This window comes from Saprolegnia parasitica (genome assembly GCF_000151545.1).
Source record: "Saprolegnia parasitica CBS 223.65 unplaced genomic scaffold supercont2.6, whole genome shotgun sequence".
NCBI classification, from domain to species: Eukaryota; Oomycota; class Saprolegniomycetes; order Saprolegniales; family Saprolegniaceae; genus Saprolegnia; species Saprolegnia parasitica.
In genome coordinates, this window is record NW_012156400.1 from 562,468 (window position 1) to 589,372 (window position 26,905).

The 26,905-nt window shown below is 59.4% G+C and overlaps 12 protein-coding genes across 12 annotated transcripts; 5 read left to right on the forward strand and 7 right to left on the reverse strand.

Moving 5' to 3' along the window:
* Positions 1–564: 564 nt before the first annotated feature.
* On the reverse strand, positions 565–941 carry SPRG_19428 (hypothetical protein; the record flags this gene model as incomplete). The annotated part of the gene is made up of 2 exons (XM_012341272.1): positions 565–792; positions 837–941. The coding sequence occupies 2 exons, from the start codon at positions 939–941 to the stop codon at positions 565–567; spliced, it is 333 nt and encodes a 110-aa protein (XP_012196662.1).
* A 1,634-nt stretch (positions 942–2,575) lies between these two features.
* On the reverse strand, positions 2,576–4,585 carry SPRG_02537 (importin subunit alpha-1b). The gene is made up of 5 exons (XM_012341108.1): positions 4,247–4,585; positions 4,095–4,191; positions 3,115–4,038; positions 2,861–3,064; positions 2,576–2,813 (listed from the first exon to the last, which is right to left on the reverse strand). The coding sequence occupies exons 1-5, from the start codon at positions 4,358–4,360 to the stop codon at positions 2,659–2,661; spliced, it is 1,494 nt and encodes a 497-aa protein (XP_012196498.1). The 5' UTR covers positions 4,361–4,585; the 3' UTR covers positions 2,576–2,658.
* Positions 4,586–5,476: 891 nt separating this feature from the next.
* Positions 5,477–7,382, reverse strand: SPRG_02538 (hypothetical protein). Its single transcript, XM_012341109.1, has 2 exons — positions 6,123–7,382; positions 5,477–6,065 (listed from the first exon to the last, which is right to left on the reverse strand). The coding sequence occupies exons 1-2, from the start codon at positions 7,354–7,356 to the stop codon at positions 5,572–5,574; spliced, it is 1,728 nt and encodes a 575-aa protein (XP_012196499.1). The 5' UTR covers positions 7,357–7,382; the 3' UTR covers positions 5,477–5,571.
* A 1,133-nt stretch (positions 7,383–8,515) lies between these two features.
* Positions 8,516–9,147, reverse strand: SPRG_02539 (60S ribosomal protein L31). Its single transcript, XM_012341110.1, has 2 exons — positions 8,975–9,147; positions 8,516–8,883 (listed from the first exon to the last, which is right to left on the reverse strand). Exons 1-2 carry the CDS (start codon positions 9,067–9,069, stop codon positions 8,616–8,618), a joined length of 363 nt encoding a protein of 120 aa, XP_012196500.1. The 5' UTR covers positions 9,070–9,147; the 3' UTR covers positions 8,516–8,615.
* Positions 9,148–10,579: 1,432 nt separating this feature from the next.
* SPRG_02540 (aspartyl-tRNA synthetase) lies at positions 10,580–12,798 on the forward strand. Its single transcript, XM_012341111.1, has 7 exons — positions 10,580–10,996; positions 11,049–11,166; positions 11,214–11,365; positions 11,412–11,561; positions 11,611–11,925; positions 11,968–12,599; positions 12,643–12,798. The coding sequence occupies exons 1-7, from the start codon at positions 10,634–10,636 to the stop codon at positions 12,773–12,775; spliced, it is 1,863 nt and encodes a 620-aa protein (XP_012196501.1). The 5' UTR covers positions 10,580–10,633; the 3' UTR covers positions 12,776–12,798.
* An 866-nt stretch (positions 12,799–13,664) lies between these two features.
* On the forward strand, positions 13,665–17,504 carry SPRG_02541 (methionine synthase; the record flags this gene model as incomplete). Its single annotated transcript, XM_012341112.1, has 1 exon — positions 13,665–17,504. The coding sequence occupies one exon, from the start codon at positions 13,665–13,667 to the stop codon at positions 17,502–17,504; it is 3,840 nt and encodes a 1,279-aa protein (XP_012196502.1).
* A 161-nt stretch (positions 17,505–17,665) lies between these two features.
* Positions 17,666–17,891, forward strand: SPRG_02542 (hypothetical protein; the record flags this gene model as incomplete). The annotated part of the gene is made up of 2 exons (XM_012341113.1): positions 17,666–17,713; positions 17,745–17,891. The coding sequence occupies 2 exons, from the start codon at positions 17,666–17,668 to the stop codon at positions 17,889–17,891; spliced, it is 195 nt and encodes a 64-aa protein (XP_012196503.1).
* Positions 17,892–18,046: 155 nt separating this feature from the next.
* Positions 18,047–18,572, reverse strand: SPRG_19429 (hypothetical protein; the record flags this gene model as incomplete). Its single annotated transcript, XM_012341273.1, has 2 exons — positions 18,047–18,299; positions 18,352–18,572. Coding segments are annotated over 2 exons (474 nt in total), but the record flags the coding sequence as incomplete, so codon positions are not given.
* A 395-nt stretch (positions 18,573–18,967) lies between these two features.
* Positions 18,968–19,941, reverse strand: SPRG_02543 (hypothetical protein). The gene is made up of 6 exons (XM_012341114.1): positions 19,884–19,941; positions 19,782–19,838; positions 19,648–19,734; positions 19,567–19,595; positions 19,332–19,517; positions 18,968–19,281 (listed from the first exon to the last, which is right to left on the reverse strand). Exons 1-6 carry the CDS (start codon positions 19,918–19,920, stop codon positions 19,078–19,080), a joined length of 600 nt encoding a protein of 199 aa, XP_012196504.1. The 5' UTR covers positions 19,921–19,941; the 3' UTR covers positions 18,968–19,077.
* Positions 19,942–21,198: 1,257 nt separating this feature from the next.
* On the forward strand, positions 21,199–22,710 carry SPRG_02544 (hypothetical protein). The gene is made up of 4 exons (XM_012341115.1): positions 21,199–22,191; positions 22,237–22,382; positions 22,431–22,517; positions 22,566–22,710. Exons 1-4 carry the CDS (start codon positions 21,255–21,257, stop codon positions 22,638–22,640), a joined length of 1,245 nt encoding a protein of 414 aa, XP_012196505.1. The 5' UTR covers positions 21,199–21,254; the 3' UTR covers positions 22,641–22,710.
* A 128-nt stretch (positions 22,711–22,838) lies between these two features.
* Positions 22,839–24,547, forward strand: SPRG_02545 (hypothetical protein). The gene is made up of 8 exons (XM_012341116.1): positions 22,839–22,931; positions 22,972–23,105; positions 23,156–23,585; positions 23,636–23,758; positions 23,805–23,927; positions 23,982–24,110; positions 24,155–24,276; positions 24,323–24,547. Exons 1-8 carry the CDS (start codon positions 22,860–22,862, stop codon positions 24,429–24,431), a joined length of 1,242 nt encoding a protein of 413 aa, XP_012196506.1. The 5' UTR covers positions 22,839–22,859; the 3' UTR covers positions 24,432–24,547.
* Positions 24,548–24,867: 320 nt separating this feature from the next.
* On the reverse strand, positions 24,868–26,161 carry SPRG_02546 (hypothetical protein). The gene is made up of 6 exons (XM_012341117.1): positions 26,124–26,161; positions 25,777–26,073; positions 25,623–25,728; positions 25,362–25,573; positions 24,979–25,307; positions 24,868–24,926 (listed from the first exon to the last, which is right to left on the reverse strand). Exons 2-6 carry the CDS (start codon positions 25,824–25,826, stop codon positions 24,904–24,906), a joined length of 720 nt encoding a protein of 239 aa, XP_012196507.1. The 5' UTR covers positions 25,827–26,073; positions 26,124–26,161; the 3' UTR covers positions 24,868–24,903.
* Between the last annotated feature and the right edge of the window lie 744 nt (positions 26,162–26,905).

Here is a 26,905-nt window from a genome sequence, read left to right on the forward strand (position 1 = left end):
TCGAGCGGCTCGTGCCGCCGCATGTCTCGAAAGGCATGCGCGAGGAGATGCGCGGCTTGCCTCCCAGCGACGCGCCGCTGCTCCTTCTCGCGCGCAATTTGAACCAAGTTCGACTTGTGCAGCGACGGAAAGTTCTTGAGCACGTGACGGGGCGTGACCGATGCGCGCGATGTCGGGTGGCCGTACGTGTCGTCGCCGAGTGCCCGCAGCTCCGCGACGATCGCCGTGTGTACGTGCGGTAGGGACAGCGTCCCGTGCTGGAGCCGGCCGAGAACGCGGTCGCCCATGTCTGTGGGGCACCCGACGACGACACCGTACTGGTTGAGCACGCTGCGCACATTAGCCGCGTCGTCGCGCAGGAGCGTGAGAAGAAACGAGACGCGCCGGTGCTCGCGCAGGGCCGCTTGCGCCGCCCACGTCGCAACCGGGTCCTCGAGGTGCACCCAATGGCGAAACCCAAAGTAGATGTACCGCTCTCGCTCGAGCTTGCGCTCCACGTAGCGCTTCCTCGCCGTCACGCCGCGCTGCAGCGTCTGGATGAGCTTGGCCTACAGACCCAACATACTATGTCTTCCTCCTCGTCGTCGTCGGCGATCGCACCGCCGAGTGCCGCACGCGCTGGTGCATGGCATACTTCTGTCGCTGCCGCGCCATGCGGTACATGGACTGGATCCGCGTCGCGAGGTAGTCGTTGTAGCCGCCCGACACCTTGGCAAACTGGAGCTCGACGCGGCACTCGTAGTGTAGAAAGTGCAGCACGAGCTCGTCGATCCACAAGAGGATCGCGCGCCGCTACGTTGTGGAAGCCGATAGTGTCATCATCAGACACGCTGTACCTCGATCTCGGTTTGCTGGTACGATGCTAAGAGCGTCTCGACCTTGCTATCGAGCGCCGGGGCTACAATGGACGCCCGCGCGCTCGCCCGTGTCCGCGGCGGCATGGCCGGCTTGATGTACGAGTTGGCATAGAGGAACGCAGCCTCTTGCTTTTGGAGCCACAGCGTTGTGTTTTGGAGCGCGACGTCGGCCAAGTGCTGCGACAGCGCGCGGACGATTTGCACTTGGGGCGAGAGCGGCTCGACGTCGGCTGGCACGCGCAGTGTCCGGTCGTGGTGCCGAGGAGAGCTCGACGACTCGACCGTCGTCGGCCGTCGAGACACGGCGCGACTTGGGCTCTCAAGAGACGAGGTTGGCGCGATGGCGGCGGCGTCGGCGAGCGCCGCCTGCTGCACGAGCAAGTGCACAAAGGGCATGTCGGTCACGAGCGACCGCAGCCAGACGACGTCGTCCAGCAGCAACGTGGTGTCGGTCGTTGAAATGTGCAGCTGTCGCGTGTGTAGAAGGATCCGCTGCAGATCGATGCGGTCCAAGAAGACGCTGCTTTGGGGGGATTTGCTTTCGGGGGATCGACGCAAAGCTGGATCGAGTGGTGCTTCTCGACGAGCGATGTCTCCACGACCTGGCGCGGGGCCTCCGCTGATGACGTGGCGACCGCACAAGCGAGGAGCGGCTCCAGTGGCGACTCGTCGACGAGCGTGAGCGTCTCGGGGGCTGCCCACGCCAAGTGCGTCACGACTGCTTGCGTCCAATTGGGTGAAAACGGCGCGTGGGGCTCAAAGGCTGGCGGTGGCCGCAGCGTCAAGCTGGCGCTGCCGGCTGAGATGAGCGCCGCGCCCGTCGAGAGGAGTGAGACGCGCACCAACGCTTCGCGCGTCCCGTGGTTCGTCGCGCTGTCGAGAACTGGCAGCGCCATCGTCTTCTCAAAGAGGGTTTTCTGGAAAGGCCGGCGCAGTGGCGGCGCGGCCTCGGACAAGGCGAGGAGGTTCGGCCGCTGGGGGGACGACGAGAGGGTGGCTTCTTGGACCATAAAGACCATGTAGCTTGCGTCGACGCGCCAGTTGAGCAGGCGCGGCGTCGGCGATGGCACGGCGGCCCGAGGCGTCTCGGGCTTGGGTGTTGCTGTTGCTGTTGTTGGACGCACGGGGCTCGGCGGCCGGCACGACTCGGAGGTCGAGAGCTTTCGCGGCTCCATGAGTGGCTCGGGTTTAGCGACGTGGGGCAACTCGACCTCATGTCGTCGGGGCGCGACCGGCGTATGCAGGACGCGGTCCCGGAAGATATCTTGACTGCGCTGCCACAGCGAGTCCTCGACGATGGGCGACGACCCTGACGGCGGCGACTCGAGCTCGAACTCGCGCGTCTTGAGCATCTCCCGCGCCAGCTCGGCATGGAGCTCCTTTCGGTCTTCAAAGAGCGGGCGTACGAGGACGCGCCGGTTGCGCCCAAGCAGCCCGGGCAGCAGCGTCGCTGGCTTTGGCGGGGCTTTGGCGACCATGCGCGCCGGACTCGGTGTCGTGGGCACGACCGGGTCAAGCTTCAAAGGCGATCCATGCCGGTTGCCCAGCACGGGCTGCGTCAGCGCTGGTAGCGACAGCTCGAGCGGCTTGGCCGGTTTGCCTGCCCACGCGTGCATCCCTGCGCCTCTGGCGGTTACGATTCGCCAGGCGGAGTACCGGTTATTACGATTGCCAGCGACGAGACAACGAAGCGACCGCGAGACAAAAGGGTTTCAAGGTATAGATATCTGGTTTATGGAGGTTAGGGCAGCGAATGGACACATCCTCGGTCGGTCGCTGGCGCAGGAGCAGCCAGCGCACCTTACTGCTGCTGCTGAAAGTTGAAGACGGTGCCCGAGCCGCCCGAGCCGAACGTGAATTGGTTGGCGTTGGCTGCAGGAGCAGTCTCAACGTCCTCCTCTTCGTCGACACCGCCAAAGTACGTCTCAATGATCGAGAGCGCCTTTTCGTAAATGTCTAAGGCGCCAGATGAGACTCGTCATAATATAAGGATTTTCGTCTACCGTTCTCGTGGTGGTACTGCAGGTTCTGGATCTTGGTGACGCCATCCTGCTCTTCGATCGCGAGCGCCATTGGGTTGTCCGCTTCGCCGTTTTGCTCGGCGTGCGACTGGCCGACACGCAAAATGTTCTCCAGCGCGTCCAAGCAGACGCAAATGATCTTGCTGTCCGTGACATCGAGCAGCGCCACAAGCGGCGGGATGCAGCCTAGTCATGCCACATATTAGCATCCACTTTTGGAACGGATGCGGCAGTACCTTGCTGGACGAGGTAGGCGAGCTGGTCGGGGGTACCGCCCGACGTTGCGTTCGAGACGGCCCACGCAGCTTCTTTGCGGACCTCAAACTCGCCGTTCGCCAACAAGTTCATGAGCGGTGGCACGACCTGCGAGTCGATGATCGCCTGGATCTGTTCCTTGCTGCCGGCCGTGATGTTACTAATGGTCCAGCACGCTTCCTTGCGGATGCCCTTCTTCGCAGAGTTGAGGAGCGGGAGGATGCGCACAAGGGCGCCCGAGCGGATCACGAGGTCCGTCTGCAAGTCGTCGCCCGTGACAATGTTGCCAATCGTGCGCAGGGCCGGCGTCTGCACCGACGTGTTGGGGTGCAAAAGGAGCTCAATCAGTCGCGGCACGACGTTGGCTTCCAAGACAGCTTGGATCTTGTGGTTCTCGCCGTCCGAGAGGTACGAGAGCGCCCAGCACGCGTCCGTAAGCACGTCCTCGTCCTGCGAGTAGATGAGCTGCGCGAGGCTCGGGAGCGCGGGCTTGACAAACTCAAAGTGGGGCTGCGGCTTGCCACGGCAAAAGTTGCTCAACGTCCACGTCGCGTTGCGGAGCATGCTCTGCTTGGCGTTCTCCGTGAGCTGCTGGATGAGCGGCATGAGCGCGCCCGACTGCAACACGAGGTCGCGGCACGTCGGCGAGTCGCCCGAGATGTTGCCGAGGGCCCACACCGCCTGCTCGCGCACTTCGTCGTTGGGCGACATGAGGAGGCGGACAAAGCGCTCGACCGCGCCGTTCTCAATGACAATGCGCGTGTGCTCTGACGTGCCCGACGCAATGTTCGTGAGCGCCCACGCCGCTTCAAACTGGAGCTTCGGGTACTGCTCGTAGCTCAAGAACGACGTAAAGAGCGGGACGACGTTCATGTTGATGACCTCTTGGATCGGCGGGTTGTTTTCTAATGCATGCCATAAGCACCAATATCGATTGGCACATCGTTCGCGTTGTACGTACCGATCGAGAGAAGCTTGCGGAACTTGGTGACGGCCGCGAGTTGCACCTCGACGTCCGATGAATGCACCTGCTCGACCATCTCGGGCAGCTGCTGGAGCTACGTACACACAACATGCATGAGTGATCCACATCGCATGGAGCTGATCTCGTACGTAGGCCTGGGCACCCGGGGTCCCCGAAAAGGCCGTCTCTTCGGCCGTCGTCGCGCCCATGACCATGCGACGGCGCTGGTTGACCTGCTCGTCCTTCTTCGTCTTGCGGATCATGACCGTGGTCTCTTCCCGGCGGCGACGGGTCTCATCCGTGTCGATACCCTTCTTGTAGTTCTTATGGCGGTCTCCCGTGGGCGTTGCATGGCGCTGACTGATTTCTCGACTGTGAAGAAGTCACGCGTACGAACCACCAAGTCTTTTCGGCCTGCCTCCTCCCAGACGGAGAGCGACCCCTATCCTCTTGGTATTTGTATGCAAAGGCACTCTCTCCCAACACGCTCACTCTCACTTGCTTTTTGTATACATCGCACCAGGTATGAGAGAGGCCCCGAGAGTGCAGAGATCTTTACCACAAGACGCACCTGCTTTTAGGTGCGCTTTTCAATGAAGAAGAAACGCACGTCGACCGCAGAAGCGTACCGGTACGAGCGCGCGGACAAGAGACCTCGCATGAAGACCAACATGGTCCAGAACAAGCTGCTTCAAATTGCCGCGCAATGCCTTCGTTGTGCGGACTGTATCGGCCATGGGCCAAGGCGCTGATCAACGTGGTGAGGTGCGCTTCCAAAAGTCGGTGCGCTTCTTATCCGGATGCGTATCCGGCCTTCCAGAAACAGTCCGCTTGTCACAGCCAGCGAACCAGCCAGCGCCTCGGTGGACGGTAGCGAACGATGGGACTCGACGTGGCAAGGCCGAGGTCGCAGCGCCGTCGCTGGTAAAATACTTTAGCACGCATCTCGCTGCTCACGGAGCTAAAGAAGGATGTCGAGCGAGGCGAACCCGCACGCTGCACAGTCGAAAGATCGCACGGCAACGACCGACGTCTTTTTGTCCAATCACAGACAGCATCCGAGTTGGCGCGAAGCATCTTTGGCAGCGCATTGGCTGAGAGATATCCTTGCGCTTCGGATTGGTCGACGCCTTGCGCTCACGACGCGTCACCAACTCCATGCTCGACTGTCTTGGACTCTGTCGCTTCGAATGCCAGAGGTATGTGCCAGCGAGGTCATCCCTCCGGAGGCTTTAAGGGCATAGAAATGACCTTGGTAAACACCAGTACTAGATCTTGGCAGGCACGTCCGAAGATCGTTTATCGTTGTTGAGGCCATAGCAGCATCGACCTCCATGCTACGCAGCTTATCGTTGTTGCCCTCACTAGTTACCTCGGCAGCCAGCAGTCTCAAGTACAAAAACGGATCGTGTTCGTTTGTTCTACTCTAAAATCCTCACAATACCTATCATCATCTCTGGGCTCTATGTCATGCCTATTCGTCGTCCTTGAGCTTGGCGAGCGTCGCTTGGTGCGCGATTTCGTACTCCTTCCACGCCTCCTTTTGCCGGTGCGCGACCATGTGGTGCTCGAGGACTTCTTCCATGAGCACCTTGTTGAACTCGGACGACGCGCTGCCGTACGCCGCGGCTTGGAACGCAATGACGAGCTTCGAGATCTCACGACCCGAGAAGCCCTCGATACGCGACGCGACCGACACGAAGTCGTCGTACTCAATGTCCTTGACCACGATTTGCTTGGCCTTGGAGTTGGACTTGAGGAGGTACTTGTCAACGTACTGCTGGAGCATGCGGACGCGCTCGTCGAGGCCCGGGAGCTGGAACTCGACCATCTCGTCGATACGATCGTTGATCGCCCAGTCAAACTGTTCGGGCTGGTTGGACGCAAACACAATCATAAACTTGTCGCTGGCTTCACCCGTCCGGTACAAGAACGCGTTGAGCGCGTTGCGCATGTCTTCACTCATGACTATAAGAAAAGGAATAAGTCCTCCATGAATACACGACGAGCTTGAAGGGAGCGTACCGGCGTTCGAGCGCTTCTGGAGGAACGCGTCGGCTTCATCGACGAAGAGGAGGAGGCCGCGGTTCGAGTGCGACGCCCAGTCAAAGAGCTTGTGGATCTCCGTGACGCCTTCGCGGCCGAGCGGCGCCACGTCACCGCCCGTGAGGATCGCGTACTCGAGGCCCGAGTGGCGCGCGAGCGCCTTGGCAAAGAGCGTCTTACCCGTACCGGGCGGGCCGTGCAGCAGCAAATGACGGAACGGCGCACGGTTCTTCTTCGTGTTGAACGTCGAGACCGCGACCGAGCGAAGGCGTTCGTCGAGCTTGGGCTCGAGGACGACGCCTTCAAGGGCGTCCGAGGGCGCGCCCATGCGAAGGAGGCGCTTCACCGACGGGATCGGGTTGGTCGCAACCTGGAGTGCCGATCGGCGCGACGTCTCACGGACAAGGCTCGGCTTGCCGAGGCGGGCTTCAATGTAGCGGCCCGTGACGCTCGTCGAGACCTTGGCCGTGTACACACCAAGCGCAAGGAGCGAGAGCGACATGACGGTGGCAGAGAGCTTCTCCGAGTCGCCCAAGAAGGCCATGACACCCGACCCGACCGTGTCGGAGGCGAGCTTGATGCCTTCCATGACCGTCTCGCGGTACTCCTTGGCGCGGACGCGCGCTTCCTCGAGATGCAGATCGTGGTTCAAGCGTTCCTGCTTGATGCGACCTTCCACTTCAGCCGCCACCTTGGCCATCTCCGTCTTGGTGCGGAGCTCGGCTTCGTACTCGAGCGTCTTGCGGCGCGAGGCTTCCTGGCGCGCGAGCATCTCTTCCTGCTTCTTCATCTCCTGCTCCTTGAAGAGCTTCTGCGCCGCCGCCTGGTCAGCCCACTGCTTGCGCTTGAGCTGGTCCTGGTACTGCGCGCGGCGCTGGTTGTGTTCGGTCTGCGCTTCCATGTTCTTGCGCGACTCCTCGCCTTCCTTCTGAATGCGCTGCACTTCGTACGCCTTCGTAAGTGCTTCGTTCTCCTTGACCTTGGCCTGGTACTCCATCTGCTTGGTCGTCTCGGTCTCCTTGGCCAAGTTGAAGGCTTCCTTGGCGTACTTGGACTTCTCAAGGTCGCGGGCCGCCTTGGCCGCGCGCTCGAGGCCCGACGGGTCGAACGAGTAGCCGTTGTTGCTACCGCCGCTCGAGGCCTGAGCAGGAGCCGCAGGGGCAGGGGCAGCAGCGTTGGCCGGGGTCTCCTTGCGTCCGCCAAAGCCAAACATGATGCGCGGTACGATGAATCTTCTGGAATAAGGGCTCTGGTCACCAACAAAACACGAGGGGGGGTGGTCCAACTGCAACTTGAATTTAAGTACCTTGCTTGTTGTATCCAATCCAAGTTGTGGGAATAAAAATAGTGATTGGCCGAGTCGTCCAGCGCCGCCAGTCGACTAAACGCACCCAACGCGACGCTGCTTGCAGGTTGGCGCCAGGCGCAAGGACAGGCAAGGCCTCGCCTGTCGGTATTGACGCCTTGCACAAGGGTGCCCATGGCCACTAGGTAGCACCACAGCAATGCATGCACCGCATCCGCCTCGGCCATTCCTGAGCAAAAACGTGATGGTGTCCGTCGAGCCACAGGAAAGTTGGGTGTTTTTACTTGGCTCGTCGTGCCAGCTTGTGGCGCAGGTTCCGAACCACACCGAACGCGGCGCTGCGGCTTCGATCTGCGTCGGTCTTTGCTTCCTTGTATCGCATGGCGCGGGCTTGCAAGCCAATGACGCGACGAAACCACCGCCAAGTGGCCCACAACAGCACTGCAAGGATCGTCTATCCTTTGGGATATTGCCTTGACGAGCTAGCTGCAGCACGGTCCCTCGCATAACTCGCATAAGCGCAGCGCATCCACGAGGCGCCAAGCGCGCATAGTGTCATTGCAGCCCAGTGGACGCACGTGAAGGTGCTCCCCACGAACTTTCTCACTGCCACATCTCAAAGATTGCGCACGCTTTGCCGACGCAAACAACCCTGCGAGCGAGGCAGCCTCATGCTGAATGCCATGCGACTTCATTGCTTTCGCACCGCTCATCGCAGAGCCCGAGAACGACACCTCCACGCGCGTCTCGATGCTTGACACAGTCTTCACACCGTCCGCTTGGCCCTGGCGCTTGATACTCGTCGCAATCTCGATGCGGTTTGTTTCCTCGTCGCCTCCGAGTCCTGGCAGCGATGGTGGCCCAAGGTTCGTTTCTGCTCATCCTTGTTCCTCCTCGCAGACTCTAGCATACACAAGCTTGCGTAAGCCTCCATGACACGCCGTTTCATTACGCATAGCAGCGGTATGAGCTCGACGGCCCGAAAGTACTCCTCGATTGCCCATCCGACGACGCGCGGGTTGGCTCAGTACAAGGAGGAGACATCATAGAACGTAGTGGAATCAATGGCGTCGTATTACATGGTCCAGCCACGGCCCGTGTGGGCACATGACCTTTTCAAACTCGGCCCGTGACCCCTCACCCTGATCTAAAACTAGATCCATCGCTTACTCTTCGACGTTTTCGGTGACCGTGCCCTTGTACGTGGCGACCTGGACGTGCTGGACGAGCGTGTAGAGCTTCTCCTTGGCGTTCTCGTCGTCGTTGCGCTTGCGCGAGAGACGGACGCGGACGCGGTACGGGATGTTGCGGACACCCTGCGACCAGATGAACTTGTTCAACTTGGCGTCGATGCGGACATCCGACGTCTTCATGGCCTTCTGGGCGAACGCCTTGATTTCACGGACGGCCTTGGGGGCCTTCTTCTTGAAGGTACTAAGTGCTCGTTAAGGAAGTCTCCAAGGTGGGAGCTACAGAGAGGAGCTTTGGAAAAGACATGCAGGTTAGAGAGCGTCAAAAAGGATACGCGCCATGGAGACGCTTGTGGAGGTTGATCGTGTAGTCACGCGAGATGACGTCGGCAACGACCGTCTTCGTCTTCTTCGTGTTTTCCTTGGCCATTGTGATGCGACTTGAGCTCAGAAGGGTGAGTTATGGAGTAGGCCAATCAGCCCCAGAGCCCAAACCACGACGACCAATACTTTTGCACACCAGTCATTTGCCACCAAGCCGCAGACGACCAATCAACGACCAGCGTCACGCCACCGGATAATTGTAGTTTATCCGGACCCGCCCGTTTTTCAAAATCCGCTCGCGCCGGCGAAAGGGGCTCGACTTCACATACGATGTCTGCATGCGTGATGAGAAGCAATACGCGAAGACGCTTCATGTTGCTGCTGCTACTTGCTACCTGCGACTTGCCAAGTTCGAATGAACGTTGTCTACCGACTGGTTGAAGAGGAGGCTTCTAGTTGGGGTCGCCTGCACGGCCCTGCCAGCGAGAGTCGAGTGGTGGAGGGCTCCTCCAGTTGATGGTGCTGCACAGGTTGAACCAGGTCGGTTGCGAGAAGGTTGTCGAAACAATCGTTGGCCTCCTTTTCACGTCGGTTTTTTGCACAGGCTAGCACGGTCCATGCGTCCAGGGTGTCTTTGATTATCTTGATGCAGACGAGATTGACGACCATCCGAAGCCATTGACATGACGCTTGCCAAGCAGCAGAGCCATAGTACCTCTTGGCTACATTCTACCTAGATCCATCGGCGCTTCTTTGGATACGATGCATAGCCATGTCGGCAAATGGCATCTGCATGCACAACACGCGACGAGGATGCCGCTCGACAGTGGTGGGCCAGTAAGCCACCGCGCTCGTCTTGGCTGCAACCACGAGCCTCGTCGCTGCGCCATTAACTGTAAATGTTTTTTGGCAAGCCTCGAGTCGACACGATGGCACGTTGCTACAGTTTGAAGAGAACAGTATCATGGCATCGCTCGCAGCCGACGTGGGGTGCTGCAGGATGAACGCGTCGCGCGGTCAAAGCACTCGCGTTCTATCAACCATTCGGATTGATGTATGAAAGATGCACGACGCAACGAGGCAAGCCAAAGGAACTAGCACGCAGGACACAATCATGACAGGACGAGACGCGCGAGCCCACAGTCTTTGCTTTCGACCAGGACGCTTGGGTCTGCAACGCAGGCCGTGCCACGGTACTATCAAGGGCTCTTGGTAGTAGTACACTGCCCGATAGCCTTATCGGACGCCGGCGAAGAAGGAGAAAGCCTGGCACACAGATCGCGGAGCAAGGTTCCGCACTCGATCAGTATACCAGCAACAGCAATCAGATGATCAATAAGATGGGTTGAGACACTGTCTTCGCCCCGCTTGCGCGGGCTATAGCCAAGCGCGCTAGCTGGTTGGCGCTGTTAGCACCTGCCTCTGCGCTCTGCGTGGCCTTTGTCGCGGCTCGGACGCCCGCAAGAACTTGTCGCGAGGTGGCAATCCAGTGTATCCGTAGATCATCCGGATATTCGTCTGGTGGATTTCGCGTCAAAATTGAAAATGCAGCGGCTTTTTCACGGTGCTTCGCCCATGATCATCCGCATCAAGCTCATGGCCGTCTTCTCGTCGTAGCTCCGGCAGGCCGGCGTCTATGGCCGCGCGCCGCCACTGCTTGGTCGCGATCGATGGCCTCGTCCAGCGACGCGACCCTTGCGACGCAGGACTTTCGCACGCACACGTGCGGCGGCCTGCGCGAAGGCGACGTCGGCAGCAGCATCAAGCTCTCCGGTTGGGTCGACGCGGTGCGCGCGTTCGGACCGCTCACGTTTGTGTCGCTTCGCGATCGCCATGGCACGACGCAGCTCGTGTTCTCGGACGAGCGCGTCGAGGCCGCGAACCAGCTCAAGCCCGAGTCGGTGATCCGCGTCACCGGCGCCGTGCGCGAGCGCCCCGATACCATGCGCAACGCCAACATGGCCACGGGTGCGATCGAGGTCGTCGTTGACAGCGTCGAGACGCTCAACACGTGCGCGCAACTGCCCATGCAGGTACCATTCATACATGTCGATGCTTGCGAGATTGCATTTCTCATGCGACCAGGTGAGCACGGGCTCGGACGTTGCGACGGAAGAGACGCGGCTGCGTCACCGGTATCTGGACCTGCGTCGCGCCTCGCTGCAGCAAAATCTCGCCGTTCGCTCCAAGGTCGCCATGACAGGTACCGTCGTGAAGCCATGCCGCCATACGAAATGACATGTCATCCAGCGCGCAACTACTTGTGCGACAACGGTTTTCTTGAGATTGAGACGCCGACGCTCTTTAAGAGCACGCCCGAAGGCGCCCGCGAGTTCCTCGTGCCCACGCGCACCAAGAACCAGTTTTATGCGCTCACGCAGAGCCCGCAGCAGTACAAGCAGGTAATATGCCTACTCCTCCGAACGCCTGGCACGAGACGAGTCACAGCTGCTCATGGTCGGCGGCCTGGACCGGTACTTTCAGCTCGCACGCTGCTACCGCGACGAAGGCGGTCGCGCGGATCGCCAGCCCGAGTTTACGCAGATCGATCTCGAAATGTCGTTTGTCAACCAGCACGACATCATGGGCATGATCGAAGTACATCTTCACATGCGCATGAAAGCGATCGGTGCGTCGTCGTGTCTAGGGCATGGTCAAGCAGATCTGGCACGGCGCCAACGCCTCGATCGACATGTCCACGCCATTCCCGATCATGAGCTTTGACGAGGCCATGGATCGCTTTGGCGTCGATAAGCCCGACACGCGCTACGGCCTCGAGATGCGCGACATCCTCGCGCACATGCCCAAGGACGTCGTCGGCGACGCGCCCGTCGTGCGCGCCATCAACGCCAAGCAGCTCGGTCTGCACGGCTTCTCGCGCAAGGACATTGGCGAGCTCGAAGCGCTCTCGAAGCGCCTCTCCGTCGATGGCAAGGGCGCGTTTGTTGTCAAGGTCGACGAGGTAGGATGAGGCACCGTGGAAACCCGCGACAAATCGGAGTAGGGTCAAGCGTGGAAGTCGTCGCTGGCCAAGAAGCTGTCCAACGACCAGCTCGCGGCGCTCAACATGCAGTTGGAGGTCGACGCGGGCGACGTGCTCCTCATTGCGTCGGGCTCGTATGCATCGGTGTGCACGCTCCTCGGGCGCATGCGCATCCAGTGTGCGCAGATGCTGTACGCCAAGGGCTTTCTCCAAAAGGAACTCGACCCGTTCAACTACCACCATCTCTGGGTCGTGGACTTTCCCATGTTTGAGCTCGACGAAGGCGGCAACGGGCTCTCGGCGACGCACCATCCGTTCACGGCGCCCCAGGCCGCGCACCTCCCAACACTGCAAGCGCTCCTCTCAACGGGCCAGAACGCGTGGGAAGACGAAGCGATGCAAACCGCGCTCCTCAACATCAAGGCGCAGCACTTTGACTTGGTCTGCAACGGCTGGGAGCTCGGCGGTGGCTCGATCCGACTGCACTCGGTGGACCTCCAGAACGCCGTCTTGCAGCAGGTGCTCAACTTGCCCGAGGTGCAGAAGAAGAGCTTTGAGCATCTCTTGAACGCGCTTGGCCACGGTGCCCCGCCCCACGGTGGCATTGCCTTGGGCCTCGATCGCTTGGTCGCGATCCTCTGCGGCGCGTCGAGGTACTTGGTCGTTTGGAGATGCATCGCTCACGCAACCACGTAGCTTGCGAGATGTGATTGCGTTCCCCAAGTCGACGACCGGGAACGAGCTCATGACCGGATCGCCCGGCCCCGTCACGCCCGAGCAGCTCCTCGAGTACCACATTGCCGTGAACCAGGCGACGACGACCGCATAGAGACGCCCTTACATAAACGTGGCGTGTGCTTCCGCGCATGTAGCCAACTGCACTGGCACACGCCACGACCCTTCAACGTCGTGTCGATGGTCCTGGATCGCGAGCTTCAACACCGAGAGTGTCCCACTCTATTACCGCTCCCCACGAGCTTGCCGTTCGCAGCGTATCCAAGCAAGCCACCACTGGTGCCACAACCCACGAGCAAAACCCGTCACACACTGGAGCATTGGCGTCGAGCTTGGGCGCCGCGTTAGTGAGTGCTTGCAGGCAGCATTCTCACGTGTCGATCATCAGAAGCCAGTTCGACATCATGCTGCTTGCTGCCAGCTGGGTGTCATGGGATGGACGACGGTCGATGCACCACGCATCTGCTCCTCGTGCCGCGTCCTGTATACAGGTGTGTGGAGCTTGTACCTAGCATAGTCTACCTCGGTATCGCGAGCATGGCCTTCCATGCTTCCCTCTGCGTCTCCTGCCATGCGTCGGCTTGCATCTTGTGGCCAGGAGAGCGCCATCGTGCCAGCCTCTGAGCGGCCGCCACGAGGGCATGACGCAATCACGCACCGTTTTTTCTCATGTTTCTCTCATATGCTTTTCTTTTATCTATCCCGTCTCAATATGTGGCATTGCGCAAGTGTAATATCTGTGTCGCGACGCTTGTGAGAAGTCTAAAAATACCGCCTTCAATGTGCTTCTTATTTCGCACCATAATAAATCCAAGAGAAGATAAAAATATCGCAATTAAATACGTGGCGGCGCCTCGCATGGAATCTTCGAAGCCAGCCTTTCTGCCACGCCAGAGTGGCTTTTGCATCCAACCAAACTTGGTGGAGGCACGTTCCTGCCTCGCGCCTGCGCCTCCCACGTACCCAGTCGAGTAGCTAGCAGCATGGCGCGAACCCACGCCGAGATCCTGGCGGCGCCGTACGTGCGCGGCCAGACCGACCTCTTTGAGTACCTGACCGCGCTCATGTCGACGCGCATCCTCATCTTTGACGGTGGCATGGGCACGATGATCCAAAAGCACAAGTTTTCCGAGGAAGAGTACCGCGGCGAGCGCTTCAAGGACTGGCCGCACCTCGTGAAGGGCAACAACGACCTCCTCTCGCTCACGCAGCGCCAGATCATCAAGGACATCCACACCGAGTACATGGAGATTGGCGGTGCGCAGCTCATTGGCACCAACACGTTTTCGGGCACGACGATTGCGCAGGCCGACTACCACATGGAAGACATCGTGTACGAGATCAACTTCGAGAGCGCGGCGTTGGCGCGCGAGGCGTGCGACGAGCTCACGGCCAAAAACCCGCTTTTGCCCCGCTTCGTCGCCGGCTCGATCGGCCCCACGAACCGAACGCTCTCGATCTCGCCCAATGTCGAGGACCCGGGCTTTCGCAACGTCACCTTTGACGAGCTCGTCCAAGCGTACTACGAACAGATTGAAGGCTTGATGGACGGCGGCAGCGACATCCTCCTCGTCGAGACGATCTTTGACACGCTGAACGCCAAGGCCGCGGTCTTCGCCGTCGACAAGTACCAGACCGACAAGCAGACGCGCATCCCGCTCTTCATTTCCGGCACGATCGTCGACATGAGCGGGCGTACGCTGTCGGGGCAGACGACCGAAGCCTTCTACGTGAGTCTCCGTCACTCGAAGCCGTTCTGCATCGGTCTCAACTGCGCGCTCGGCGCCAACCAGATGAAGCCGTTCTTGCGGCGCCTCGCCAACGTCGCCGAGTGCTTCGTCTCCGTGTACGCGAACGCGGGTCTGCCGAACGCCATGGGCGGCTACGACGACGACCCGGTGCTCATGGCCGAGTACTGCGGCGAGTTTTGCGAAGAGGGCCTCCTCAACATGATTGGCGGCTGCTGCGGCACGACGCCCAAGCACATCGCTGCGATCGCCGCCGCCGCCGCCAAGCACCCGCCGCGGCCCACGCCGTCGCCCAAGGCGCCCTTCATGTGGCTCTCGGGGCTCGAAGACATGGTCGTCACGAAAGAGCGGTTCGCGTTCCTTAACGTCGGCGAGCGCTGCAACATCTCGGGCTCGATCCGGTTCAAGAAGCTCATCTTGAAGGGCGACTACAGCACGGCCATGGAGGTCGCGCGCGCGCAGGTCGAAGAAGGCGCGATGGTCGTCGACGTGAACGTGGATGACGGCATGCTGGACGGCGTCGCGGCCATGGAGCGCTTCCTCAAGATTGCGGTGACCGAGCCAGACGTGTCCAAGGTCCCGTTCATGATCGACTCGTCCAAGTTTCACGTCGTCGAGGCCGGGCTCAAGTGCGTCCAAGGCAAGTGCATCGTCAACTCGATTTCGCTCAAGGTCGGCGAGGCAGAGTTCATCCGGCACGCCAAGATCGTCAAGAGCTACGGCGCGGCGGTCGTCGTCATGGCGTTCGACGAGTATGGCCAAGCCGCGACCGAGGCCGAGAAAGTCCGCATCTGCAAGCGGTCGTACGACATCCTCGTCGGCCCGCACGTCTTGTTTCCACCCGAAGACATTATCTTTGACCCGAACATTCTCACGATCGCGACCGGCATGGACGAGCACAACAACTACGGCGTGGACTTTATCAACGCGTGCCGCGTCATCAAGGCACAGAACCCGTACTGCAAGATCAGCGGCGGCGTCTCGAACCTCTCGTTCGGCTTCCGCGGCGTCAACGTCATCCGCGAGGCCATGCACAGTGTGTTTCTGTACCATGCGGTCCAGGCCGGCATGGACATGGGCATTGTCAACGCTGGCATGCTCCAGATCTACGATGACATTCCCGCCGACCTCTTGCAAATCGTCGAAGACGTGGTCTTGAACCGGAACCCCGAGGCCACCGAGAAGCTCCTGGACCGATCGGTCATCGAGCGCGAGAAGGCTGAGGCCGCCAAGAAGGGCGGGACGGGCGCGGTTGTCTCGCAGCAGGAGTGGCGCACCAAGCCCGTGAACGAGCGCCTCACGCACGCGCTTGTCAAAGGTATCTCGGACTACATCGACGCGGACGTCGAAGAGATGCGGCTGCTCTGCGCGCGGCCGCTGCACGTGATCGAAGGTCCGCTCATGGACGGCATGAACGTGGTCGGCGACCTCTTTGGCGCGGGCAAGATGTTTCTGCCGCAAGTCATCAAGAGTGCGCGCGTCATGAAGAAGGCGGTGGCGTACCTGCTGCCGTACATGGAAGCCGAGAAGGCGGCCAAGCAAGCGGCCGACAAGGCCAACGGCATCGTCAGCGAAGTGGAAGACGACGACTCGATGTACGCGGGCAAGGTGCTCATGGCGACGGTCAAAGGCGATGTGCACGACATTGGCAAGAACATCGTCGGTGTCGTCCTTGGTTGCAACAACTACAAGATCATCGACGCCGGCGTCATGGTGCCGTGCGAGGAGATTCTGCGGCTCGCCAGAGAGCACAAGGTCGACATCATTGGCCTCTCGGGCCTCATCACGCCGTCGCTCGACGAGATGGTGTTTGTGGCCAAGGAAATGGCCAAGGCCGGCATGACGCAGCCGCTCATGATTGGCGGCGCGACGACCTCCAAGATGCACGCGGCCGTCAAGATCGCGCCGCAGTATGCGACGATCGACCACCCGGTCATCCATGTGCTCGATGCGTCGCGATCGGTCGTCGTCGTCGGCAACCTCCTCAAGGAAGACGAGAAGGCCGAGTTTGTCGAAGAGATCCTCGAAGAGTACGAAGAGATGCGCGAAGACTACTACGCGTCCCTCGACGACGTCAAGATGGTGCCGTACGACCGGATCCGGGAGCGAGGGCTGCAGATAGACTTTGCGACCTCGCCGCCGCACGGGCACAGCCACTTTCTTGGGAACCACGTGGTCGAGAACGTCGACCTTCACGACCTGCTCCCGTTCATCGACTGGAACCCGTTCTTCCAGACGTGGGAGCTCCGAGGCCGGTACCCGAACCGCGGCTACCCCAAGATTTTTGACGACGAGAACGTCGGTGCTGAAGCCAAGAAGCTCTTTGACGACGCGCAAAAGATGCTTAAAGAGATCCTCAAGGCCAAGTCGCTCTCCGTGCGCGGCGTGATTGGCATCTACAAGGCGCACCGCGTCGGCGAAGACGTCGTCCTCTACGACCCCAAGCAGCCCACAAAGGTCGTCGCCACGTTCCACATGCTCCGCCAGCAAGCCGAGAAGGAGACGGACGAGCCGTACTTGTCGCTGGCCGATTTCGTGTCGCCGGCCGAGCTTGGCTTGGAAGACCACGTCGGCATGTTTGCGGTCGGCTGTTTTGGCGTCGAGGAGCTCGGCGTCCAGTACGAGGCCAAGCACGACGACTACTCCAAGATCATGGCCCAAGCGATCGGTGACCGGCTCGTGGAGGCGTTCGCCGAGTACATCCACCGCGACATGCGCGTCCGGCTCTGGGGCTACGCGCAGCACGAAGAGCTCGCGCAAGAAGATCTGCTCAAGGTCAAGTACGACGGCATCCGCCCCGCACCCGGGTACCCGAGCCAGCCCGACCACACGGAGAAGCGCACGATGTGGAACCTTCTGAACGCCGAGGCGCTCGGGTTGCATCTCTCGGAGAACTTTGTGATGATGCCGGCGTCGTCGGTGAGTGCGCTCTGCTTTGCGCACCCGGCGTCGCAGTACTTTGCGGTCGGCAAGATCGCCAAGGATCAAGTCGAAGCGTACGCGGCCCGGAAGAAGCAGTCGGTCGAGTTGACGGAAAAATGGCTCTCGCCAATCCTCGCCTACGACCGCGACTAAGACGACGACGACGACGACGCCCGTGTGGCAATGGACCCTGCCAGGCGAACCCACGCCTGCCGGGGTCGCACGTGCTTAAGTGCACGTGTTGCTACATCCCATGCAACCATGTCATGTAGCGGCCCACACGGACATCGCGCAGTCGGTCGTCGACTAAACTAATGACTAACGAACTATGTATATATCTGTTCCGGACCTCGGATGGGCATGTATGGGGAGGGCGGGACGACTGGAACCTAGCCTCCGTCGTTTGGTGTCTCTTCCGTTTCAGGTTCCCAGACACAACGTGCCATGCTATCTGTGGACTTTGGCGAAGTTTCGGGTCCAAGTAAGACGCCAGGCTCTACTATTGCTGCTGCATTTCGTTCTGCGAGGCGACACGAGTAGATGGACAAGACTGCATACACAGTCGGGTAGCTAGCTGCTCTATTGATTGATGCATGTCTGTACAAGAACGTGGGTTTACAAGTGGTGGTGGTGGTTGTCTGTGGCTTTTCTGGTGCAATACGAAGACGACGACGACGAGAAGAAGGTGCATGGGCTCAACACGACATGCTTAGCCCGTCGGCGGGGCTCAGCTTGGCCTTCTTTGGGCGCGAGAAGAAGGCTGCGGCTGGCGGCGACGCGAACGCGTGAAACTTGGAGTCGAGGATCACGGGATTGCCGGCTCGCGTTGGCGGGCTCGTGAGCTCGACGTCCGGCCGCTGCACGATCGAGCGAAAGTGCCACTTGGCGCGGTCGCCTAAAAGCGCTTCAAACTCGTCTTGGTGGGCGCAGAGCTCTTCCTTCTCGCACCTACGCCATTGCATGCGTGGTCATGGGCCACAGAAAGCGCTTGGACAATTACCGGTCGAGGGACGAGTCTCGGAAGATGAGCTCGGGCGAGGTCACGCGACGGGGCCGGGGCGCGCAGAGCGGCTTGGCGTGGCGGCTCGAGTCCACGTCGAGGCCTGGGTCTGCCTTGTCCGCTGCCCGCCACCGGCCGGCCTCGGGCGGGAGTTTGCTCGCAGCATGTGCAAAACCAAAACTGACTGCGAGTTTGTATGGAATTCCATTGCGCGTGATGACGACGGCGCGTATCCGGAGGGCCGTTGCAACGCCCAAGATAGGATAGTCGCACGCAACTTGACTTGGACGACAACGGTTCATCACCCGCTGTAGCCGTCGGTCGAGTCATCAAGGGCTCGGTGCATGGTATGGTTTCATGCCAATGCATCACGGTGCAATGGTACGCTACCAAGTGAGCACAGGTATTTGTGCAGCAGCTAGCGAGAGTCCGTTCTTTCCAATCGTTGGGCGGAAATAGCCGCAGAGTTGGGTGCGATTAGTTCGCTGCGCTGTCGCAGGTTTCTCGGTGAGGAGCCGCTGGGTATCCGGATCGCACACGGCCACCCCAGGCTGCCACGCCATCCTCGTCTTCGGCCTTGTCCATCGAAGAAGCCCCTGGGACATCGTCTTCATAAGTCACATTTCAGGAAGCCGGGTGCAGATAGCTAATATGTAGACGCGATGAAGCAACTGATGTGAGGCTGGTAAACGACCGCGTTGGTACTTTTAACAGATACCGAGCGGTTTACATGTACACGCCGGCGGCAAAGCCAGCGGCAAAGCCGCTCGACGACGGAAAGTTGTACTGCGCAAACTCGAGGAAGCGCTTCCACCAAATCTTGAAGTCCTTCTGCGTGATCTTGCCATCCCCATCAGGATCGACGGCGGCGATCGCGTCCTTCTCAACCTTGCCCCAGTTGATGTTGATGTACCCCTTGTGGGCCGCAACCTGTCGTTTCCTTGAGTCTCCATCGCTCAATATTGCGTCACATTCGGTACCTGAGCCATGACAAAGATGATGCCAATGCTGACGGCGGTGGCCTTGCCGATTTGCTTCACGGCCGCGCCCGAGCAAAAGCCGAGGAAGCCACCAAACGAAACCTCGCCGATTTTGGCGCCAAACTGATCAATGAGGCGGCTGACGGGGTCGTCGTCCTTGCTCACGCTGCCCTTGGCATCGCCCTCCTAGCGTCTCGTGCATGAGCATTTTGATGCATCGCATTTCGCGTAGTACCTTGCCGTCGGCAGCTTGGCAGAGCACAGCTGAATCCATAGTATCATCATCATGAGCGACAGCAACCAAGAGCCGCCGTACCGTTGTGGGAGAGCGACATGGCCATGCCAAGCATCGCCATGCCCGAGAGGCGCACGACCGCCTTGCGGCCATCAAACTTAAGCGCGACTAGAAGGTAGACGATCGCATCTTGCCCCATGTTGATCGCATTGTACCGTTGGAGCGGGCCGAGCGCGTGGCGAGGGTGCGGACAAAGGACGAGCGCTTGGCAACTACAAGGTCATGAGGCCATGGGCATCGCCGCAGCATCGGCGTACGGGCGCGGGTCTGGGACCGGACGACCGAGGCAAACATGGTGGGTAGGTCAATTGGACGAATGACGCTGTTGTGTTGACAGCGTCTGTGCCCCGGGGTCCGGCCACGAACGGTTTTTGGCCAATCAATGCGATGGGATCTTGTGGCGAACGTTCCGACCTGGGCCTTTTTTGTCGCAGCTGCTTGTCTTTTCTCGCGCGCTCGGGCGAGTTGCTCGACGAGGCGACGCCAGCGTGGACGACCTCGTGTACATACGGGTCTTCGCATCTGCTAGTATGTAGAGGCACCAGGACATGCAGCATGCTCGATTCCGAGCGACCCATGTCGATGCAACATCTTCGCGACAGCTGCATGTAGGATGGTCGCCAGCCATCATCTTCGTGCTGGGTCAACCAACTCGAGTCGACCTCGTCCTCGTTGGTTTGTAAGAGTGAAAGCTAGTACAACGTGCCAGCTTATAAGTATTGACAAGGATCTCGATGACTTTGCAGCGTACATGTATCACTAGTGTACTTGGTGCCGAGCTCCTGGCGATGTGTGGCGGAGCTGTGGCGGTGGCATTCTTGAAGTTGAGCGACGTGTAGGTGCACATAGCGTGTCTCGGGTTGTGTCCGTTTTATATCGCCCGACCGACGCTTGTCAAAGCAGCTTGGCCAGGGCGAGAGACGTCGTGGACCTTGAAAGAAAGGCTGCACCGATCATGCCTTTATAGTCGACTTGTGATGGAAAGTAAGATCTCATCGTTGAATTACCGACATACCGAGCAGTACTAATAGGGTCGACTATTAGCTAGCCGTCCCTTTTCGTTGTGTCGAAAGCCCATCTGCGTCACGTCGACTGCAGCCTCGCCTTCATTGCGATTTTCTGGAGACCTCAACTGCTACGCACGGGTCAGCTAGCTTCGAGTGCTTCGTTGAGCTAACGCTCATGTCTTGTGTACCGCTGTGAATGTCTTGTTTGCCGTTGTGCATGATGATGAGGTTGCCGTTGTGCATGATGATGAGGATGACAACCATGGCTCGTACAACAGTCAGGATACCGGCGGTTGAGGGGTCGCCTCAAGATCCCTCGACATGGTGCTTCGCTGTGTCGCGTGGGACTATGCTTCGCTGTGTTGCGTGGGACTTGTATTGACTGATTCCTAACCTCCTAGCCTCCTAACGGGGTTTGACGCCGATGGAGGCGCGCTACAACCGCCGACCGCATCAATGTGGGTCGCGTTGATGTGGTTGCCAGTGAGAGTTTCGTATTTTGACCAATCCGAGGTGCGTTGCACATTTTTGACCAATCAGGTATCGACATTGATCGATTTTCGATTTCCGTTTGCCGTACAGCCCAGTCGGCGAGGTCAGCAGCAGCAGCAGCGACGCGGGATGCATGACGCCGCTGCCACGTACGGCTTCATCCTCGCGAGCGCCCAGCGCGCATGCGCATCATCTCTGTCAAGCGTCTACCTCTGGAAGCTCCGGGAGATCCGCATCCGCCTGCGCGAGGCGAGCTACAAGGACGACGTGTCCTTTGTCCAGGACCTCGTCACGTTGCTTCGCACCGTCAGCGATGCAGCAGTGTATTCGGCGGCAGCGAACGAGATCCAAGCGGCCATGAAGCGGATGGGCCTGCCGCCTCCGACACTACCTCCGTGGCCCACGCCCGCACCGCCCGTCCTAGTGCCAACCCCGTTGGACCATGCGGCGGTCTTGCGTCAGTCCGAGGAGCAGCTCAAGCGATGTGTTCGCACACCGCCGAGCGCCCAACGCCCATCGACATCAAAGTCAACGAGCCAGAAACCAGCGACGCCCAAGGCGACGACATCGTCCAAGCCCAAAGCACGACCGAAAGCAGCAACAGTCGCACACGTCAAGATTGAATCCACCGCGCCTGCACCCACAAGGCCACGAAGTGCTCGGTCGTCGTCGGCTAGCAGCGAGCCGAGTCGCCTGTCTCGGGCGGCTGCACTCGCAGAGACCACCCGGAGCACCGAGACACGGTCGAGGGCGGCGAGAACAAAGGTGACACCTCGAAAAGCAGGCGCCGCAGCGCCTTCTCAAAGCAAGCCGCGATCTCGCACTGGGAAGCCCGAATCCGTCAAATCCGACATCGACGATGACGCGCCGCGGCGCAAGGCGGGTCGCCCGCCGCTGATCCCGCTCGAGCCCCACATCGTGGATGCTCCGACGCTGGCGAGGCTTGAGATCCTTCGCTCGCTGCCAGAGCAAGGCTTGTGTCCGCACCTCGAGCGCCAAGCCATCAACCTCTACTCGAACAAGCGCGAGCGTCTCTTGGCCCCTGTCGCCATGGGGGCTCTCAAAGGTACAACACACGATCTCTAAGAAGACGACATGCGGACGCTACTAGATGGACGCATTGTCTGCCGCGGCGACGAGCCCAAGACCTTCAAGCAATTCTTCAAGCAGAACATTAAAAACGCAGTGCCAGGGCAAAGTCCTTGTGCACACATTTACATTGTCTCGATGAAGAAGAGCTTGGACCTGCACCTCTTGGTACGCACATCGATCCTGACCCTTCTTTTCATTTATTTTATTGTCAAGGAGTGCAGCCATTACGCGGCCATTGAAGCATCCGCCGAGCTTGGCGACGAGACGGTCGTTACTACGGAGACGACGACACCGACTCTGGTAGATGCTCGATGTGTCTTCTTGTGCAGCAACTCACACCGAGGGTAGACGCCGCGAACGTCCCGCAAGCGCAAGCGCGAAGCCAAAGAAAAGCCACCGACGACCAAAGAGTTCGTCTCCTAAGATCGTAGCGTTGAACCGAATAGAAAAGATCAACAATCAGCGCGGTTGAATGCAGCGATGACCTTATGACCTTGCTTGTTGTGCCTTTTGCACCCCGTTAAACCCATCGAGCCGAACGGCTTGTAGCCGAACGGTTGGTAAAACGGCCGTGAAACCGACGGTTGCGAATATACCGACCCTTCCCATACATTTGGGTCTGCAGTCGAGTAGTACAGGAGCATGGCGGACGAGGGCGACGACGTCGACGCGGGCAACAAGGACGAGGGCAACAAGGAGCCCCGGGCGCGCGATGTACGCGTCTTCCTCCTCGCGGTGTCCTCATGCATGCTAGGATACGGCGGTCGCGATCATGGGCAATGTCCTCGAGAAGCTTCGGATCCTCGGCTACGACAAGGAGCTCTCCAAGAAGAAGAACTTTGTCCCGCTCACCGATACGCATTACGCCCTGGCGGCGACGAGCACGAGGTACGCATGACACTACATTATGATCCTGAGCCTCCTGCGGGTATATGTAGTGGCGGGCAGTTCAAAGGGTTCCTCGAGCTGGTCGTGTTCCTGATGAAGATCTGCGACCAAGACTTTGTCGTTGACAAGTACGACGACCCGAACACGAGCGTCAACAAGCTCATTCTTGCGCTGAAAATGATGGGCTTCCCGCTCGACTTTCCCGCGGCCAAGCTCAAGCAAGGCTACGGCGAGGCTGTGTGCTCGGCGCTCGAGTTCATCTGCGACAAGGCGCTCGCGGCCAAAGGTTTTAGCTGGACGAAACCCAAGTACCCCAAGGAAGAGTACGCTGAAGAAGCCGAAGTCGACGAGAACCTCGAGGTCGAAGCCGACGACGACGTGGTGGTGGAGGAAGAGGAAGAGCTGTACACGGATTTGATCCGTGCCAAGACCGAAGACTCGGAGCTCGAAGCGTCGACCAACCAAATCATCTTGGCGGCGGTATGTCGTTTTTCAACGGTTGCGACTCGGGCCCTTGACACAACGGCCAGGTGGACCCGCTGCTGTGGAAAACAGAGCTCGAGCGCGTCGGCCCCAAGCTCAAATCCAAGATCAAGGAGGACGACGGAAAGGAGTGGCACACGCACATTGAGCAAACCAAGAAACACGATGCGGTCCGTTTTTCTTCTCTATGGACGACGTGGATACGAATCGTCGTAGACGATCCAAGAGAACCTCGCGTCGACGGCCGCGCAGCTCAAGGAGATCACAAAGCAGCTGACCGAAGTCATTGGCCGCATGGACGCCAAGGAAAAGTACATCAACAACCAGTTTGACCACTTGGTATATATGGCCGTCGTCGAGAGTTCGATACGGATGTATGACGGCAATGCGTAGCGACAAGAGTACCATCAAGTGAAAGAGAGGCTCCTCGCGGTGAGCGAGCGCTGCAAGGAAGGCACCGAGAAGGTCAACGGCATGACCAACCAACACACGGAGATCACCGAGCAGCTGCGAGAGACCAAGGTGACAGCGATGCGTCACGCACGTCTTCTCAACGAGCTGCGTAGACGGACATGGACAGCAAGGGTAGCAAGATGACGGATACAACACCGCTCGTACAAATCAAGTCGGCGCTGCAGACCCTCAAGGGCGAGATCAAGAACTTTGAGCTGCGCATCGGCGTTGTCGGGTACATCCTTCTCGTGTGATCGACGTTGCAACACTCAGTCACTTAGCCACACGCTCCTGCAGTCGAAATCCAAGCACAAAATGCACGGCAAACGCCCGGGGGACTCGAAAGCCGCGGACCCCGAGTACGACCACAGCGACGACGACTTGGATTGATCATCCAAGTCGTCGTGAGTCTTCCCGAGTCGACTAGAGTCAACAACGCGCAGAGGTATCGGTCGGCAAACTATAGTATGCGAAATGTGAATGTACCAATGCCGTCGTTGCGCCGTCGCTTCCCAGTGCTGACAGGAAGCGCGTGGTATCGGCGTCGTCTTGCCAATGGCCGCTAGACGTCTCGGTCTACTGCAACACACACACATCCCCCGATATGCTTGCTATGCTGGAGCACGGGTAATCACTCTTGCGTGATCGTTCCTAGACTGGTCTACCTTGGCACGTGGCTTTGTGGAGTGCTCGTGCGACCTAGGGCAATGGGATCAGAGTTTCGAGGCACAGGCCTCTCTCCTCGCACGACAGACGCATCACCATCGAAATTGAGTCTAGTTGTCCCATCTAGTTCTCCATTTGTTCATCAACAATGCGTGCGACATGACGGATGTGAACAGAATTGGATTATAAAAAGAGCTTAGTACGACGACGGCGCGCCAGCTAGACATGGTAATGTAAGACGCCATCCGACGCCATGATAAAAGGAACGTACCGCTGGGCGATCCCTTGATCATCTTGACGCCCGAGCTCGTGCCAAGGCGCGTCGCACCGGCTTCCATCATGATCTCCGCGTCTTCGAGCGACCGAATGCCGCCACTGGCCTTGACCTGGACGCCGTGGGGATGCGCAAGCGAGGCCATGAGGCGAACGTCCACCACGGACGCGCCACGCGTCGAGAAGCCCGTCGACGTCTTGATAAAGTCGGCGCCGGCCGCGATCGCGAGCTTGCTCGCCGTCTCAATCTCGGCTTCGGTCAAGAGCGCCGTCTCCAAGATGACCTTGGAGAGGACGTTGTTGCGCTTGCAGACCGAGACGACCGCGCTACACCGGAAACATGAGTACCAGTCGCACGATACAAAGAGAGGAGGATCGTACCAAATATCACGCAAGACGTAGGCATGGTCACCGGCCTTGAGCTTGCCGACGGCAATGACCATGTCGATTTCTTCAGCGCCGTGGCGAATGCAGTCGTCCGTCTCGAACGCCTTGGTCTCGGACGTACTCGCACCAAGGGGAAAGCCCACGACGCAGCACACCTTAACGCGGGGCTGCTGGCGCTTGCGGTGGCGCTCGAGGCCATCGAGCGTCTGCAGAACGTGGCATGAGCCATCGATATGGAGCTTCTTTCATGCGTACCTCACGCGCGTACGACGCATACATGCTGTTGACGCACACGGGAGCAAAAGTTGTGCTCGTACGCCTCCTTGCAAAGCGTCGCAATCTCGTCCGGCGTCGCATCCGCCTACGTGATCATGAGCCTCGCGCCATGACGACAAGCGGATGATGCTACCTTGAGAAGCGTATGGTCAATGGCCCGGCGCACGGCCGCGAGCGGGTCATGCTTGGCCTCGTCCGCCGCGTCGACCTCGTCGTCGCCGGGCGCGGGCAGCTCGCCCGTGTACTTGGGGCACGAGCGCAGGTGCGAGAGGAGGCGGTTGACCGACTTGGACACGGACGACTTGCAGTGCTTGCACTCCATGCGGCTCATCTTGAGGTTGAGCGACGGGTCGGACTCGACCTCGTCAAACTCGTCCCAGGCTGCGAGCTTCTTCTTGGGCATGGCGTCGTCGATTTCAAAATGAGCAGCCTACAGAAAATGCGCCCAATTTTAGCCAATCTCGTGTTTATGCCACTGACCATGTTTAAACGTAATAAAACCGATATGGGTGGCGGGGTGAAAGTGTGAAAATGAAGCGGATGCACAGTCAGGGCGCGGTGCTTGAAGATGTGGGCTGCAAAGCCACATCACTGTGCTGCGAAGGTGCTTTCCACGGAGGCAACCTGACGTGTCGTGTCGCGGACAAAAAGACATGGCGATCTTGGCCAGCAATTTATGTGTAGATCGTCCCACAGTGGGTTTAAACGCATCTTGAAGTGGTGAAGCATGGGTTAAACCACGCTTAACCGTGCGATCGCCATGCTGTCAGCGCGAAAAACGGTCTTTGAGAAAGAAGAGGCGCTGTGCTCGTGGTCAAGAGCTGCGAGTCGGCGAAATAAGCGCGATGACCGCGTGGCAAGCGACGACGCGCCGGCGCGCGATCCACGCGTGTGCTTGGACTTCAAGTTGGCGTGGGTAACTTAACCGGACGATCCGCAACCGGACGACCAAAGCGGATGAAGTTGAGCTTGCGTTTGCACGTCGCACGCCGATGGCCTTTGTTCCGTCAGGCGCAGTAAAATAACAGCACCGCGTGGGCGCAAGCACTGGGATTCTTGCTGCGATCTGCGCGCGCTTGGATGGAAAATGTGAAAAACCACTTTAACGTGATTCCCTGGCCACGTTTTAGTACTGTATCCGGATGATGGTAAAGCGCCGCTTGGCCGGCCGATTCGGTGGACGTTAGCATGAACGCGCGAGAGGCTCAGGACGCCATCGCCCGCGCGCGCATGGCCGCAGCGTCGCCATCCGAGGGCCTTGA

What these genes read in the sequence shown, in the direction of transcription:
- SPRG_02537 (XM_012341108.1), bottom strand. Translation starts at nt 4,360, where the DNA reads ATGATCCGCAAGACGAAGAAGGACGAGCAGGTCAACCAGCGCCGTCGC. An exon ending in CCCCGGGTGCCCAGGCCTAC is followed by an intron (nt 4,192 to 4,246) that starts GTACGAGATCAG and finishes GTGTGTACGTAG; the next exon opens with CTCCAGCAGCTGCCCGAGAT. An exon ending in CCGCAAGCTTCTCTCGATCG is followed by an intron (nt 4,039 to 4,094) that starts GTACGTACAACG and finishes GGCATGCATTAG; the next exon opens with AAAACAACCCGCCGATCCAA.
- SPRG_02538 (XM_012341109.1), bottom strand. Translation starts at nt 7,356, where the DNA reads ATGTTTGGCTTTGGCGGACGCAAGGAGACCCCGGCCAACGCTGCTGCC. An exon ending in CCAGAAGCGCTCGAACGCCG is followed by an intron (nt 6,066 to 6,122) that starts GTACGCTCCCTT and finishes CTTTTCTTATAG; the next exon opens with TCATGAGTGAAGACATGCGC.
- SPRG_02539 (XM_012341110.1), bottom strand. Translation starts at nt 9,069, where the DNA reads ATGGCCAAGGAAAACACGAAGAAGACGAAGACGGTCGTTGCCGACGTC. An exon ending in CACAAGCGTCTCCATGGCGC is followed by an intron (nt 8,884 to 8,974) that starts GTATCCTTTTTG and finishes ACGAGCACTTAG; the next exon opens with TACCTTCAAGAAGAAGGCCC.
- SPRG_02540 (XM_012341111.1), top strand. Translation starts at nt 10,634, where the DNA reads ATGGCCTCGTCCAGCGACGCGACCCTTGCGACGCAGGACTTTCGCACG. An exon ending in GCCCGCAGCAGTACAAGCAG is followed by an intron (nt 11,366 to 11,411) that starts GTAATATGCCTA and finishes GACGAGTCACAG; the next exon opens with CTGCTCATGGTCGGCGGCCT. An exon ending in ATCCTCTGCGGCGCGTCGAG is followed by an intron (nt 12,600 to 12,642) that starts GTACTTGGTCGT and finishes GCAACCACGTAG; the next exon opens with CTTGCGAGATGTGATTGCGT.
- SPRG_02543 (XM_012341114.1), bottom strand. Translation starts at nt 19,920, where the DNA reads ATGTTTGCCTCGGTCGTCCGGTCCCAGACCCGCGCCC. An exon ending in CCGGTCCCAGACCCGCGCCC is followed by an intron (nt 19,839 to 19,883) that starts GTACGCCGATGC and finishes ATGACCTTGTAG; the next exon opens with TTGCCAAGCGCTCGTCCTTT. An exon ending in GCCAAGCTGCCGACGGCAAG is followed by an intron (nt 19,518 to 19,566) that starts GTACTACGCGAA and finishes ACGAGACGCTAG; the next exon opens with GAGGGCGATGCCAAGGGCAG.
- SPRG_02544 (XM_012341115.1), top strand. Translation starts at nt 21,255, where the DNA reads ATGCATGACGCCGCTGCCACGTACGGCTTCATCCTCGCGAGCGCCCAG. An exon ending in CGCCATGGGGGCTCTCAAAG is followed by an intron (nt 22,192 to 22,236) that starts GTACAACACACG and finishes GGACGCTACTAG; the next exon opens with ATGGACGCATTGTCTGCCGC. An exon ending in AGACGACGACACCGACTCTG is followed by an intron (nt 22,518 to 22,565) that starts GTAGATGCTCGA and finishes CACCGAGGGTAG; the next exon opens with ACGCCGCGAACGTCCCGCAA.
- SPRG_02545 (XM_012341116.1), top strand. Translation starts at nt 22,860, where the DNA reads ATGGCGGACGAGGGCGACGACGTCGACGCGGGCAACAAGGACGAGGGC. An exon ending in ACAACCAGTTTGACCACTTG is followed by an intron (nt 23,928 to 23,981) that starts GTATATATGGCC and finishes GGCAATGCGTAG; the next exon opens with CGACAAGAGTACCATCAAGT. An exon ending in CTGCGCATCGGCGTTGTCGG is followed by an intron (nt 24,277 to 24,322) that starts GTACATCCTTCT and finishes TCAGTCACTTAG; the next exon opens with CCACACGCTCCTGCAGTCGA.
- SPRG_02546 (XM_012341117.1), bottom strand. Translation starts at nt 25,826, where the DNA reads ATGACCCGCTCGCGGCCGTGCGCCGGGCCATTGACCATACGCTTCTCA. An exon ending in ATGCGTCGTACGCGCGTGAG is followed by an intron (nt 25,574 to 25,622) that starts GTACGCATGAAA and finishes CACGTTCTGCAG; the next exon opens with ACGCTCGATGGCCTCGAGCG. An exon ending in TACGTCTTGCGTGATATTTG is followed by an intron (nt 25,308 to 25,361) that starts GTACGATCCTCC and finishes TTTCCGGTGTAG; the next exon opens with CGCGGTCGTCTCGGTCTGCA.